At 45.6% G+C, this 15,523-nt stretch overlaps 1 protein-coding gene across 3 annotated transcripts in view; it reads left to right on the top strand.

Annotated features, from left to right (window-relative positions):
• LOC122118635 (acyl-coenzyme A thioesterase 1-like) overlaps positions 1-15,322 on the top strand; it is a 33,925-nt gene extending 18,603 nt beyond the window's left edge. The window contains exons 2-4 of one of the 3 annotated variants that reach the window (XM_042692475.1): positions 1,816-2,018; positions 5,601-6,171; positions 15,030-15,322. In XM_042692475.1, coding sequence (XP_042548409.1) covers positions 1,816-2,018; positions 5,601-6,171; positions 15,030-15,058 — 803 coding nt within the window. In that variant the 3' untranslated portion in view covers positions 15,059-15,322. Of the gene's footprint in view, positions 1-1,815; positions 2,019-5,600; positions 6,359-15,029 lie in introns of those variants that run through there. The other 2 variants (XM_042692474.1, XM_042692476.1) reach the window with 2 other exon arrangements.
• Positions 15,323-15,523: the final 201 nt, after the last annotated feature.

Raw genomic sequence — 15,523 nt, 5'->3', positions numbered from 1 at the left:
AAAAATAAAAAAAAAAAAAAATATATATATATATATATATAATTTAAATATATAAATATATATATATATATATAGCTCAGGGACAGCCCTCCAGGCTGAGCCCCAGGACTGACCCCCCCCCCCAAATGAGGATTATAAGAGATCATAACTTTACATAAATGTCAAAAATGATAGGAATTAATATCCATTTTTAAATTATAAGGCTGAAGGTTAATGGTGTCAGTTTTCCAGTCAAAAGACATAGGCTGCAAGATTATATTAATGAAACAAGACTCAACCACTTGTTGACTAGTAGAAATACTTACAATAAAAAGGATGGCAAATGGAGAATAGTCTATAGGTAGGAGTATAAGTCAGTAAAGCAGCTTTTGGTGAACAGTCTGGTAGTTTTAAGTTGCCACATATTGAAAAATACTTGAAATGTACATATACTATAAATAACCTATCATGTAACTTTTATCTGTATCTTCAGATAAATGCACCTGAATTTAAAAATGGTAATCTCAACACTGTAGTCAACTTTAAAAATTAAAACATTAGTGTGGCATTGGTGGCTCATGCCTGTAATCCCAGCTACTTAGAAGGCTGATACAAGGATTGTGGTTCCAAGCCAGCGAGGACACAAAAACAGGAGAGATACCTATCTCTAGTTAACTAGTAAAAAGCCAGAATTAGAAATGTAGAAATGAGCCGGGCGCTGGTGGCTCACGCCTGTAATCCTAGCTACTCAGGAGGCTGAGATCTGAGGATCGCGGTTCAAAGCCAGCCTGGGCAGGAGAGACTGTGAGACTCCTATCTGCAATAAACCACCAGAAAACTGGAAGTGGTGCTGTAGCTCAAGTGGTAGAGCACTCGCCTTGAGCTGAAGAACTGAGGGACAGCGCCCAGGCCCAGAGTTCAAGACCCACGACTGACCAAAAAAAAAAAAAGAAATGTAGAAATGATCAAAATAGCCAAGCAAGGAGGGAAGGGATAGTAGGAGAAAAACAAAGGAGGGGGTGACAATGTTCAACAAGAAATGTCCTCATTCCCTTGCTCATGTAACTGTAACCCCTCTGTACAGCATCTTTACAATAAAATTAAAGTTAAAAAAAAGCCAAGCTGGGAAGGTGGCTCAGTGGTAGAGTGCTTGCCTTGCATGCATGAGGCCCTGGGTTCGATTCCTCAGCATCACATAAGCAGAATAAGCCAGAAGTGGCGCTGTGGCTCAAGTGGTAGAGCACTAGCCTTGGGCTGAAGAGCTGAGGGACAGTGCCCAGGTCCAGAGTTCAGGCCCTATGAAAAAAAGAACAGTTGATTATTACACAGAATATCTAAGGAGGCTACACCAAGAACCACCCAAGTCACGCCAACACTGGGCAAAACTAATGAAGGATCCTGGGGGCCACTTTTGACTCAATGCCAAGACTGCTACTTGAATTAATTTTCATTTGTGCCTCCTCAGTTTCACTCAGGAGTGAGAATGATATGAGAGGTGAGAATATCTCCACTTGGATTTTTTTTTTTTTTTTTTTAGTACTTGTTGTGTTGTTTTTTTCTTGCAGAGCTGATGACTGAATTCAGGGCCTTGCACTTGCCGGGCAAGTGCTCTTCAACTAAACTAAATGTCCAACTCCTCCACTTGGATTTTTATATGAAAGTTAGGGCCCCAGGTTCCACTAACATAACACTCAAAAACATTCATTTAAAACAGGATGTGAATACTTCTCAACTTGCTCTTTCCCAAATATAAAAAGTCAAAATCTAAGTGGTTTGAGGACTATATCTGTGTTTCCTTTTTCCCTCTCCCTGCCAACCCCCCGCCCCCCCCTCCAGGTTCTGGGCCCTTCCCTGGGATCATAGACCTGTATGGAGGTGGAGGAGGCCTTCTGGAGTATCGAGCAAGTCTGCTGTCTGGGAAAGGTTTTGCTGTGATGGCGCTGGCTTATTACAACTATGACGACCTCCCCAAGGACATGACGATTCTCCACCTGGAGTACTTTGAAGAAGCTGTGAGCTACCTGCTCAGGCACCCTCAGGTTGGTTGAGTTGTTTTTTTTTAGTGTTTTGGAGAGGTTGTTGTTTTTTTGTCGGTCATGGGGCTTGAATTCTGGGCCTGAGCGCTGTCCCTTAGCTCTTCAGCTCAAGGCTAGCTCCCTACCACTAGAGCTACAGCGCCACTTCTGGTTTTCTGGTGGTTTATTGGAGATAAGAGGCTCACTGACTTTCCTGCCCGGGCTGGCTTTGAACGTGATCCTCAAATCTCATCCTCCTGAGTAGCTAGGATTACAGGCGTGAGCAACAGGTGCCTGGCTAGATAGGAGAGTTTTAAATATCTTCCCTAGCCAAGGTTAAATCTGCAACTCACTCATCTGAAGATGTCCTATGACAAAATCAAACATTTAGTCTTTTCCAAAATTCACAAGAAATGCACATTTTTTTTTCTTTTCTTTTTTGGTTGGTCATGGGGCTTGAACTCTCTTGGGTTCTGTCCCTCAGTTCTTTAGGTCAAGGCTAGTGCTCTACCAACTGAGCCACAGCACCACTTCTGGTGGCTAATTGGAGATAAAAGTCTCATAGAGTTTCCTGCCAGGCTGGCTTTGAATTGTGATCCTCAGCTCTCAGCTTCCTGAGTAGCTAGGATTACAAATGTGAGACACCAGTGCCAGGCAGAAATGTAAATTTCTGAGTCAGGATGGTATCATGGGAAATAGACCATTTGTGTGCCCAGATGGTTTCTGTCTTTAGGGAAATTAAGCATCCTGTCCAAAACAGAGGGTTTCCTAGGAGAGGCTGTTTGGTGCATTTCCCTCGTATTTAGGGATGTTGACTAATTTCTTTTTTCAAATACCTGTTGGTCATTTGGATGTTTCTGTAAGGTTTGTTGATCATTTTAAAATATATTATTTTGGACATTTTTGCTTTTTTTAAAAAAGGGGGGATTCCTCACATATTCTAGATATCAACTCTTTTTCAGATGAAGACTTAGCAAATATTTTCTCTCATTTTGTGGGTTGTCTTTTTTATTAGGTGATTATTTTCTCTGCTGTTCAAAGCTTTTTAATTTGCTATAATCTCATGTCTATTTCCAATAATTTTAGGATCTTTTCCAAAGAAATCTTTGTCTATTATAGTATCCTAAAGCATTTCCCCTCAATTTTCTTCTAGTAGCCTCATAGGTTCAGGTCTTATATTTAAGCATTTCCTTTGGGTTTTCTTCTATATACATTAGTTTCTTGTACATACACACACACAGTTGTACAAGGGAAGAGGCTCCCTTGTGATGTTTCCATACACGCATTCAATGTATCTAAATTAAACTCCCCCTCCCAATAACACTTTCCTTTCCCTCACTCCTCATTTCTTAGAATATTTTCAATACATTCTATTGTTCTATTAAAATGTTTTTGAGCCAAATACTGGTGGCTCATGCCTGTAATTCTAGCTATTCAGGAGGCTGGGATCTGAAGATGTGATTCAAAGCCAGCCCTGGCAGGAAAGTCTGTGAGACTCTTATCTCCAATTAACCACCAGAAAACCAGAAGTGGCATTATGGCTCAAAGTGGTAGAGCACTAGCCTTGATCAAAAGAGCTCAGGGAAAGTACCCAGGCCCCAAGTTAAAGCCCTATAACCAACAAAAAAAAATGTGTTTTTTTTTTTCCTTTTTAAATTATATTTAAGTAATTATACCAAGGGATTTCACTTCAGCATGTCAGTTTATGAGTATAATACATCTTGATAAATGAGAACCCTTGTTGTTCTGTTTTCATAATGCAAATAAACTATTTTGACCCATATCCATTATTTACCTTCATCATTAGCCCTTCTCCTCCTATTTGAATGCTGCTCCTCACTCCAACAATATTCTATCCATTTTGGTATGATTTTCATAATGTGAAGAAGAAGGTTCAATTTCTTTTCTTTTTTTTTTTTTTTTTGGGTCCAGTCATGGGGCCTGAACTCTGGGCCTGGGCGCTGTCCCTCAGCTCTTCAGTTCAAGGCTAGCACTCTACCACTTGAGCCACAGCACCACTTCCGGCTTTTTTCTTTTTTTGCTTATGTGGTGCTGAGGAATAGAACCCAGGGCCTCTGGCATGCAAGGCATGCGAACTACCACTGAGCCACCTTCCCAGCCCAGAAGGTTCAATTTCTTTCTCCATGTGCATATCTAATTCTCACAGCTCAATTTCTTAATGAGGCTATCTTTTGAACTTTGGCTTAAAAAATACATTGAGGGTGAACAAATGAAGCAATGATATTCACTGGACACTATGTTGAAAATGAACCCTATAACTTGTGGGTAGGATGGGAGGGAAAAATTGGGAGAGAGTGAGGGAAAGGGTGACATTGTCCCAAAGAAATACACTCTTTACCTGACTTATGTAACTGAAACTGCTCTGTATATCACCTTTATAATAATAATAAAAACTATTTTTAGTTAATTGGGCTGGGCACTGGTGGCTCAAGTCTGCGATCCTAGCTGCTCAGCGAGACCGAGATCTGAGAACTGCAGTTCAAAGCCAGCCTGGGCAATAAAGTGAAACTTTTCTCTACAATTAACCATCAGAAAATTGGAGGTGGAGCTGTGGCTCAAGGTAGTAGTGAAAGACCCCAGACCCTCTGGGATGCTTTCTTCCACAGGAGGGCACCCCAAGAACCAAGACTCCAAGCCAGCAGCTGCAATAAGCAAGAGGAACTTATTTGACAGACAGGAAGCCCTGAGCTGCGGTTACAGGCACTTTTAAAGACAAAAACCACAGGATTAGCATAAGACCCCAGGCTCCCCAGCTTAAAAGTTATCATATACTCCAGCCTGCAGGGGAAGTTTATAACACTCTTTGTAAAACAGTTGGCTCAGGGCAAGTCTAGGGGGAGCAGTCACCCTGGAGGGGAGTTTACATAGTTACAGGCTTGTGATTGATTAACATTTGGCCTAGTTTGCTGGGCTCACCAGATGGTCCTTATCTTGAGCCCCCTAAACCGAGAATTTTTACACAGGAATGCAGAGGAACATACTCTTTGTTCCTTATCTTGGGTCCCATTTGGCCACTTGGGGAATTTACTTGTTAGTTCTTTATTTATGACTACAGAGCTTGTCCCAGGGCGGACATCTAGACTCCAAAACTTTTTATTTCCAGGGAGGGGAAGGGTCAGTGCTAGCGCAAGCAAGTTTACAGAAGCAAAACCAGCAGTTAGCAATTGTAAAATGTAACTCTAATTTTTAATCTTTCAGTAGAACACTAGTCTTGAGCAAAAAATCTCAGGGTCAGTGCCCAGGCCCTGCGTTCAAGCCCTACAACAACCCCCCAAAATAAAATCAATTAGTTATAGTTCTGTGAGTTTACTTTTCTACCTTGTTCCATTGGGCTGTGTGTCTGTATTTATGCCAATACCCTGCTATTTTGATTACTATATCTTTGTAATATATTTTGAAGTCAGTAAAGATGGCTTTGGCTATTTAAAGTTTTGTGAAATTAATGCTTCTTTTTAAAGCCAGGATATTGCTAAAGCCCAGATTCACAGTCAGTTCCACCTGACTTTCAGGGTGGTCTCAAGACCACTCACTCTACTATACTATGTATGGACTCATCCTCCTTCATTTTCTCTGTCCTGGTCACAGGTAAAAGGCCCAGGAATTGGGCTGCTTGGGCTTTCCAAAGGGGGTGAACTCTGCCTCTCTATGGCCTCTTTCCTGAAGGGCATCACCACTGCTGTCATCATCAATGGCTCTGTGGCCAATTCTACAGGAACCCTGTGCTACAAAGATGAGACTTTGCCCCCTGTGGGCATTAACCTAAATCGAGTAAAGATGACCAAAGATGGCATCACGGATATTGTGGATATCATGATGAGTCCTTTGGAAGGACCTGGCCAGAAGAGCTTCATTCCCGTGGAAAGGTCTGACACCAACTTCCTGTTCCTTGTAGGTCAGGATGATCACAACTGGAAGAGTGAGTTCTATGCAAATGAGGCCTCTAAGCGCCTAGAGGCCCATGGGAAGGCAAAGCCCCAGATCATTCTTTACCCTGAGGCAGGGCACAACATTGATCCCCCTTACTTCCCCTTGTGTAAATCTTTCCTGAATCGCTTCCTGGGGGGTTGCCTCTGGGGGGGAGAACCCAAGGCTCATGCAGTGGCCCAAGTGGATGCGTGGAAGCAAATTCAGACTTTCTTCCACAGACACTTGGGTGGTACAGAGGGCACAATTCCAGCAAAACTGTAATTGTTATTTGACTAAGTGACATGTCCAATGTTGATCTCTCCTGGGAATAGCTACTGCTATTAGTGAGTGTATTTGCATTATTTTTTCTTTTGAATGACAAAAGTGTTTCCTCATCAGAGTAGAAATGAATTTACCAAAAAAATAAGTTTCAAGATAAAATTGCAGGTGTTTTCAGTTTGGATAAACAGAGATGGAGCTAAAGATCAAGATAGGTAGATACAGTTATTGGTAGAAAAAAAGTGGTGGCATTCATCTGTCATCTCACTTTTGCAAGAAGCTTAAATAGGAGGATTCCAGTCAGGACTGGCTGCCTAGGCAAAAAACAGAGATCGTATTTGAAAAATAACCTAAGCAAAATGGGCCAACGTTAGGTATTTATCTACTTACTAACGTAGCTGCAAATTCTTAAGACACTGTAGAAGTTTAAAAAGAAAACCAGGTATGGGTGACACCTATAATTCTAGCTACTCAGGAGGCAAAGATCTGAAGATCAAGGTTTAAGCCAGCCCAGGAGGAAAGACTCTTATCTGAGTTAACCAACAAAAAGCCAGAAGTTGGGCTGGGAATGTGGCTTAGTGGTAGAGTGCTTGCCTAGCATGCATGAAGCCCTGGGTTCAATTCCTCAGTACCACATAAACAGAAAAGGTTGGAAGTGGTACTATATAGCTGAAGTGGTAGAGTGCTAGTCTTGAGCAAAAGGAGCTCAGGGACAGTGCCTAGGCCCTAAGTTCAAGCCTCAGGACTGGGAGGAAGAGGAAGAAGAAGAAGAAGGAAGAAAAAGAAGGAGGAGGAGGAGGAGGAGGAGGAAGGGGAAGGAGGGAGAAGGGGAGGGGAAGGAAGGGGAAGGAGGGGGGAAGGAGAAATAGCCACCAGAGAAGAAGAAGGGGGAGGGGGAGGGGGAGGAGAAGCCGCAAGAAGTAGAAGTATGGCTCAAGAGTGCTAGCCTTGAGCAGAAAGAGACAAGACCTCAAGACCCTGAGTTCAAGCCCCAGTACACACACACACACACATACACATGTTTAAGTGCTATGGTTTGAATGTGGATAGTATTTCTCAAAGGTTACAGGTTAAAGGCTTGGTCGATTGGGGGAGGCTGTTGGGATGGATTGGAATCTCTGAGAAGTAGCTACTGGGAGGTCTTCATGCTATATATGCCCATTATTCAGGCACCTAAGGAATTGCAACGGGAATCCAAAATGGACAAGTTAAGATCTCAGGGTCTCTGAGACAAATTTTTTTGTAATTGAGCTTTCCAATGAGGCCACGAAGGTCATAAAATGTCCCAGGATTTTTTGTTTCATTTTTTTGGGTTGGTCCTGGGGCTTGAAACTCTGGGCCTAGGTACTCTCCTTGAACTTCTTTTGCTCAAGGCCAGCGTTCTACCACTAGAATCACAACACTACTGCTTGCTTTTTAGAGTAATTTATTGGCGATAAGTCTCATGAGTTTCCTGCCCAGGCTGGCTTTGAACTGTAATACTCAGATCTCAGCCTCCTGAGTAGCTAAGATTAGAGGCATGCGCCACCAGTGCCCAGTTCCCGGTATTTTTTGGAAGTACTCCACTTACCTAAGGATTAAGGCTATGATTCATTCCAGCCTAAAGTGGCTCAACAAATAGTTCTACAACAAAAGATGTGTAACTTGCCTAGCCATACTGGTAAGGCAGGTCCTAGAGGTCAAATGTAACTCAGCAGTGATTCTGCCCTGTGAGCTGGTTGATTGGGGCTTGGCTTAGTGCTCCAGATCTCCTATCTTCTGCCTTCTCTCTGCTGTCATCCTGGAATCAAGAAAAGATTGGGCCACCTGCCAGCTGTTAAAGGCTCTCATCATAACAAAACCAGATCAATTCTGAAACTTTGGAGTATCACACTGCCTATTTCTACCTCCAAACCAGCCTGGGACTTAGGCTATTTTAACTATGCCATTCCTCCCAATACCCTCGATGTAACCAGAGGTTAGAGGTCATTCTCTGTACCCCAGAAGGCCAATGATGGCAAAAGTGAACCTAAGATACTGTCTCCATGTGGCACATGCATGCCTTGTAATCTTTTTGTTTGCCCTATTTGTCTCCTCTTTCCTACCACATTTACTATGCTCCAGACTTGACTTAATCCTTCTTGTGGTGGAAGCAAGAGCCTAGGTTGATGAGCTGTGTCCTTGAATGGGATTGTGGGAATCCAATGTCTCAGGCTCTGCCTACTCTCAAACTTGCAATGTTTACCCAGGGACAACCCACCGTTGTCTCTAGTGTTACCAGAATCACAAAGAAATGGGGCTACAAGATCTTAAACTAAACCTCCAGAACTGTGAGGTAAATAAACATTTTGTCTGAAAGATTATTAGACTTTGCCAGAGAACCAACCACACATACATCCAGGTACAGAGAACAAAGAGATGTTTACTGCTGGGAAAAGGGGCTGGCAAGTCTCCTTCTCTCAAGGGAGAAGGGAGAAGAAACACCAGCTATTGTCTGAGGTTGACCTGTATAACCTACAAGTCTTAGGAGGGGCTAGAAGGGGCTAGGAGGCGGAGAACCCAGTGTGGACGTGTGGGCCAGGGGCTTCATCATGGCAGAATAGGGTATATGGCTGCTGTCCAAATAGTAGATAAGGGTCCTACAGCTGCCCAGACCTGAAGGTCACTCTAAGGGGCTCTTGTGTCCTTATATGGTAGTAGATGCCCCAGAGAAGGCCATCCCAAGGTAAAGGGGGTTGAAGTTGATTATTCACTGCCTTTACTACAGGGGCCTAGTGTTGCCTAGGAAGGGAGCATGCTAAGCTGTGGAGAAAAGAAGGAGTGTAGTAAGCTATGGGAAGGGAGCTCATTTCCCTAACATTGTCTTTATAAGTAAAGGGCCTCAGGTATTTCACTGAAGTAATATGAACCAGACAAGTACCCTTGGGAGAAGGGAGAATGTGTGAGAGCCGTTTTTGTGGAACTTGGCATTGATCATTTTCTGGCTTCCCAAGCTTGCTTATGTGATATGCATGTACCTATGTGTGTGGGGGAAGGCTGGGGGGGGGGGGGAGAACGGGGTGTTGAACTTGAGAAAATTCACTGAACTGTTCACATAGGTTTTCAATCTTTGGTATGTAAATTGTCTATGCTTTGAACAAGTCCTTCAAAGTTTGTGCGTTGGACACTTAGTCCCCAATGCCATCACAGTGAGACTTAGGACTCCAGATAGGAGAGATAAAGTCAGGAGAACAGAGCCTTGAAGAATGGGTTAATGCCCTTACAGATGGAGTCCTGTAGTCATCCCTAGAATGAGTTCCTGCTAAAAAGATGTTAGGTCTCACCATTTTGTTAGGCTATTTTTGGGGGGGTGAGGGGGCTGTTGGGGATTGAACCCAGAGCCTGGCCCATAGTAAGCACACACACACTACTACTGAAATATACCTCCACTGCTTCCCCACAATACCTTTCTTGTGTGTTTCTTTTATCCTTCCACCATAGGATGAAACAGAAAGAAGTTCCTCACCAAAAATGGACTCTTCAACTTGGCCTTCAGAACTCTAAGAAATAACTTCGTGTTCTTATAAATTGCCAGACCTCAGGCATTCTGTCATGACAGTCACAAAAGAATCTAACATAGGGGCTGGGAAGGTGGCTCAGTGGTAGAGCGCTTGCCTTGCATGCATAAGGCCCTGGGTTCGATTCCTCAGCACCACATTAGCAAAAAGAAAAAAAGCCGGAAGTGGCGCTGTGGCTCAAGTGGTAGAGTGCTAGCCTTGAGCTGAAGAGCTGAGGAACAGCGCCCAGGCCCAGAGTTCAGGCCCCATGACAGACCCCCCCCCCCAAAAAAAAAAAAAAAAAATCTAAGACAAACTTTTACTTCATTGAAGGTTTTTTTTTTTCCTTTTTTTTTTTTGCTGGTCCCAGGGCCTGGGTGCTATCCTTGAGCCTGTTGTGCTCAAGGCTAGCGCTCTACCACTTGAGCCACAGTGCTACTCCCGGCTTTTTCTGAATAGTTTACTGGAGATAAGAGTCTCACAGACTTTCTGGCCTGGGCTGGCTTCGAACCGTGATCTTCAGATCTCAACCTCCTAAGTAGCTAGGATTAACAACTCAGGGCCTGGATGGATGCTGTCCCTGAGCCGCTTTGTGCTCAAAGCTAGCACTCTACCACTTGAGCCACAGCACCACTTCCGGTTTCCTGATGGTTTATTGGAGATAAGAGTCTCAGGACTTTCCTGCCAGGGGCTGGCTTTGAACCGCGATCCTCAGATCTCAGCCTCCTGAGTAGCTAGGATTACAGGCATGAGCCACCGGCGCCCAGCTTTAAAGAAAAAAAATTTTTTTTCAACTATTAGTCAATCCATGATGGAGCTGGACCCGGGCTTGCCCTCGCTGGCATCAGGCGTCACCACTAATAGAGATCACTCAGTAGTTTCCACTGCAGCACGTGGAGCGTGGTGAGAGGCAGAGATCTTTCCGGGAGAGGCTCTGCGCCCCAGAGCACCGGGGACCGTCCTCGCGCCGCCCCCAGCCGGCCGCCAATCGCCGACCAGCGGCTTCCCTGCGGAGGCCTGTGGACCCTGAACTGCCCGCCCCCTCCCAGGCCCGCTCAGGCACCCCGCGCTCACGCGTCCCGGGCTGGGATCCACGGGGTGCGCTCGCTACGACCTCGCAAGGGCTCTGGTGGCCCAGCTTCGAGTCCCGCATGGCGGCGCCCAGGGTGGTGGTGGAGCCCGCGGGCCGCGTGTGCTGGGACGAGCCGGTGCGCATCGCCGTGCACGGCCTGGCCCCCGAGCAGCCCGTGGCGCTGCGCGCGTCCCTGCGCGACGAGAAGGGCGCGCTCTTCCGGGCCCACGCGCGCTACCGCGCCGACGCCCGCGGCCAGCTGGACCTGCAGCGCGCGCCCGCGCTGGGCGGCAGCTTCGCGGGGCTCGAGCCCATGGGGCTCGTCTGGGCCCTGCAGCCCGACAGGCCCTTCTGGCGCTTGCTCAAGCGGGACGTGCAGACGCCCTTGCTGCTGGAGCTGGAGGTGCTGGACGGCCGCGAGCCCGCCGGGCCCGGCGAGCCCGAGGGCGGGCGCGTGCTGGCGCGGGCGGTGCACGAGCGGCACTTCATGGCGGCCGGGGTGCGGCGGGTGCCGGTGCGCGAGGGCCGGGTGCGGGCCACCCTCTTCCTGCCGCCAGGTGAGCTATAGGCCTTTTGGAGTTAGGAGCTGGCCGCCGCTGCTCTCCCTGCGGGGCCCCTGCTGGGTCTGGCTCCTCTGCACGTCCTGGGGCCTCCCTGCTCCTCCTGGGGCATCTGAGACTGGACCACGTCAGTGGCTGCTCCACCAATTCGAAGGGTTTGGCTGTTAGGTCCTGTCTGGTGTCTTTAACTTGTATTACCTCATTTAATAATAGCATCCCAACGAAGTGATCACCATTATTGTGTGTTGTCAAAAGAGGTTCACTTTGCTATTTATTATTATTCACTGCCTACAGTCCCAGGCCCCCCTCACCTCCCAGCTGCAGGAGTGGTTAGGGGAAATGATGACACCCAAAGGGACAATATGTCCTTCTCTGGTGATCTGGGCATTCTGGGTCTCTGCTTCACTTCTTCGCCCATTTCTATCGCACTTAAGGCTTTGCTGCCTTCCTCACCAAAGGCCGACTCCGGTGTTTCATTTTTCTTTCCTCTTACATAGACATCTGGAATGTCAATGAGCACCATGCACACACACACACACACACACACACACACACAGGTGGTGGTGGAAAGAGAGGCTGTGGGACAGAGGCAGCACAACATGCAACTTTCTTTCAAAATCTTCTCTATCCAGTCCTCCAACTGTGAATGGACATTGCCTGTCACCTCCCTCTGGGATGCATTCCTTAATGAAAGCTTTTACCACTATCCCTCACAATAACTAAGGATTCTTCAAACCTAGTAAATAACTCATCCAGGAGAAGTTTCTCTGTGTTTTGGGGTTTTCTCCCTCGAAGGCACTCTTTAGTAGTAATCTGGGGATCATGTCCTCTTACCTTTGATTCATAGGAATTCGCTAAATAACTTAGGAAAGTAGCCAGGCGCAGGTGGCTCATGCTTGTAATCTTAGCTACTCAGAAGGCTGAGATCTGAGAATCACAATTCAAAGCCATCACAGGCAGGAAAGTCCTCAAGACTCTTTTCTCCAATTAAATCACAGAAAAAGCTAGAAGTGGCACTGCGGCTCAAGTGGTAGAGTGCTAGCCTTGACCAAATGGAGCTCAGGGACAGCACCCAAGCCCAGAGTTCAAACCTGAGGAATGGCAAAATAAATAAATAATTTTTTTTTAAAAATCTAGAAGTGTTGCTGTAGTTGAAATGGTAGAGCACTAGCCTTGAGCAAAAGAAGCTCAGGGAGAGCACCCAGGTGCTGGCAGGAAAAGAAAAGTGTCTAAACAGAATGTAGATTCTTTAAGTTGCATAATGCTTCCATTATAATATTCCTTTTTTTTTTTTTTTTTTAGGCCATGGACCTTTCCCAGGGATCATTGACATCTTTGGACTTGGAGGGGGCCTGTTGGAATATCGAGCTAGCCTTCTGGCTGGCCATGGCTTTGCCACATTGGCTGTGGCTTTTTCTAACTTTGAGGACCTCCCCAAGGATTTTCATTGCTTATCGGTGGACTACTTTGAAGAAGCCCTGTGCTACATGCTCCAACACCCCCAGGTGTGCCGCCTGCTTTTTATTGAACTAGTCTCTAGGAATCTCTCCATAAAGGGCGTTACTTGTACCAGGTGCACTAAAGCTGCTCTTTTTCCTTTTCCCCATACATTTCTTTTGGAGATTTCCTTAGTGTCAGCCATCTAATAGTTCCCTCTATCAAATGGATCCATGTTGTAGAATGAATTGTAAAACTGATGCCAAATTTCAATAACATTGGGATTTCTCTTGTAATACAAATGATGAGCTTCTCCTCAGCTTTGCCTGCTTGCTTTTTAAAAATACATTGGAGTAGCCGGGTGCTGGTGGCTCACACCTGTAATCCTAGCTACTCCTAGCTGAGATCTGAGGATCGCGGTTCAAAGCCAGCCCGGGCAGGAGAGACCTTGAGACTCTTATCTCCAATAAACCACCAGAAAACCGGAAGTGGCGCTGTAGCTCAAGTGGTAGAGCGCTCGCCTTGAGCTGAAGAACTGAGGGACAGCGCCCAGGCCCAGAGTTCAAGCCCCACGACCAACAACAAAAAAAAAATACATTGGAGTATTTTCAGTGTATTTTATTTTTATTTTTTGGGTCTGGTCATAGGGCCTGAACTCTGGGCCTGGGCGCTGTCCCTCAGCTCTTCAGCTCAAGGGTAGCACTCTACCACTTGAGCCACAGCGCCACTTCCGGCTTTTTTTCCCTTCTGCTTATGTACTGAGGAATCGAACCCAGGGCCTTAAGCATGCAAGGTGAGCGCTCTACCACTGAGCCACCTTCCCAGCTTTTCAATGTATTTTAATGTATGTTTCATAAGTCAGGTAGTAAGTACATTTCTTTGGATAATGTCCCGCCTTCCTTGGCCCTTCTTTCCCCACCCACTAGTTGTTCCTTTTCAACATTGTGTCTAATGAGTACCACTGCTGCATTTGTATCCTTCCACATTCTGATCCTGAATGTTCCTTCTTCTCCTCTGAGGCTAAGAACTCCTGAAGTGGACTCTCACATCTTGCTTTGCTTTCCTGAAGTTAATCATTTGCCAATATATTTGGATAGGAGCTGATGAGTGTTTCACAGCTTGAAATAGAACTCAATTTGACACGGTTGAATATCAAGTCACATAAAGACATTGATCAGGGCTGGGAAGGTGGCTCAGTGATAGAGCGCTTGCCTTGCATGCATGAGGCCCTGGGTTCAATTCCTCAGCACCACATAAGCAAAAAAAAAAACCCGGCAGTGGTGCTGTGGCTCAAGTGGTAGAGCGCTAGCCTTGAGCTGAAGAGCTGAGGGACAGTGCCCAGGCCCAGAGTTCAGGCCCCACGACCGGACTCCCCTCCCCCCAAAAAAGACATAGATCAATTTCACTTTGAATGAGGCTCAGAACTTGATGGTTGCTGTGGCTCAGTCTTCTCTACTAGATGATCGTTCTGGAGCATTTATAACTGATTAGTAAATTTGACAGTAAGTATGATTTGTTTGTTCTGTTTTTAGCCAAATATTCAGTTCTTGGGAAACACTCCCTTTAGTTAATATGAACAACTCACAGGTTGACACTAGAAGCATCTCTAGTTGCATTGTTTGGCAAGCACTTTTGTATTGGGTACATTCTTGACTCTTTCTTCTTTTCTTCCAGGTAAAGGGCCCAGGAATTGGGCTTCTGGGCATTTCTTTGGGAGCTGATATTTGTCTCTTAATGGCCTCATTCTTGAAGAACATCTCAGCCACAGTTTCCATCAATGGCTCTGGGTTCAGTGGGAACCGAACCATTCAATACAAGCAGACTAGGATCCCACCCTTGGGCTTTGACCTGAGGAGAAGCAAGGTGGCTTTCTCAGGCATTCTGGATATTGTAGATATACGGAATGATCTTGTAGGAGGGTATAAAAACCCCAGTATGATTCCAATAGAGAAGGCCCAGGGGCCCATCCTCTTCATCGTTGGCCAAGATGATCATAACTGGAGGAGCGAGTTATATGCCCAAACGGCCTCTGACCGGCTACAGGCTCATGGGAAGGAAAAGCCCCAGATCATCTCCTATCCTGGGACTGGGCATTACATTGAGCCTCCCTACTTCCCCATGTGCCCAGCTTCCTTGCACATATTGCTAAACAAAGCTGTAATGTGGGGTGGGGAAATGAGGGCTCACTCAAAGGCCCAGATAGATGCATGGGAACAAATTATATCCTTCTTTCGCAAACACTTAGGTACCCAGAAGAGGACTTCTAGATTGTAATACATGTATTAGTCTTCGTTGACATAGAAGATTCAAGGTCAAAATGTAGTGTTTGGTCAGTTTAGGAATCATTTTTTCCCATATACAACACTAAATTCATTGTTTGAAATTAATGCTATATTTTAGATCACTTTGTTGAATAGGTTTTATTTGCCCATACTGTATTTTACTAATGTATCACATGCTTATCGCAGAAGATTCAGACATATACAACACAAGGAAATATAAACGCATGCTTACTATTAAAACTTACATTTCCTTCTAGACTTTAGGGGTTCTTTTTTTTTTTTTTTTTTTTTGGGTCCGGTCGTGGGGCCTGAACTCTGGGCCTGGGCACTGTCCCTCAGCTCTTCAGCTCAAGGCTAGCACTCTACCACTTGAGCCACAGCGCCACTTCCGGCTTTTTTCATTTTGGTTATGTGGTGCTGAGGAATTGAACCCAGGGCCTCAGGCATGCAAGGCAAG

Source organism: Dipodomys spectabilis, unplaced genomic scaffold, assembly GCF_019054845.1.
Source record: "Dipodomys spectabilis isolate Male_0828 unplaced genomic scaffold, ASM1905484v1 ptg000157l, whole genome shotgun sequence".
NCBI lineage: Eukaryota > Metazoa > Chordata > Mammalia > Rodentia > Heteromyidae > Dipodomys > Dipodomys spectabilis.
Note: the sequence above shows the minus strand (reverse complement) of the source record. Positions and strands in the feature narration are given on the sequence as shown.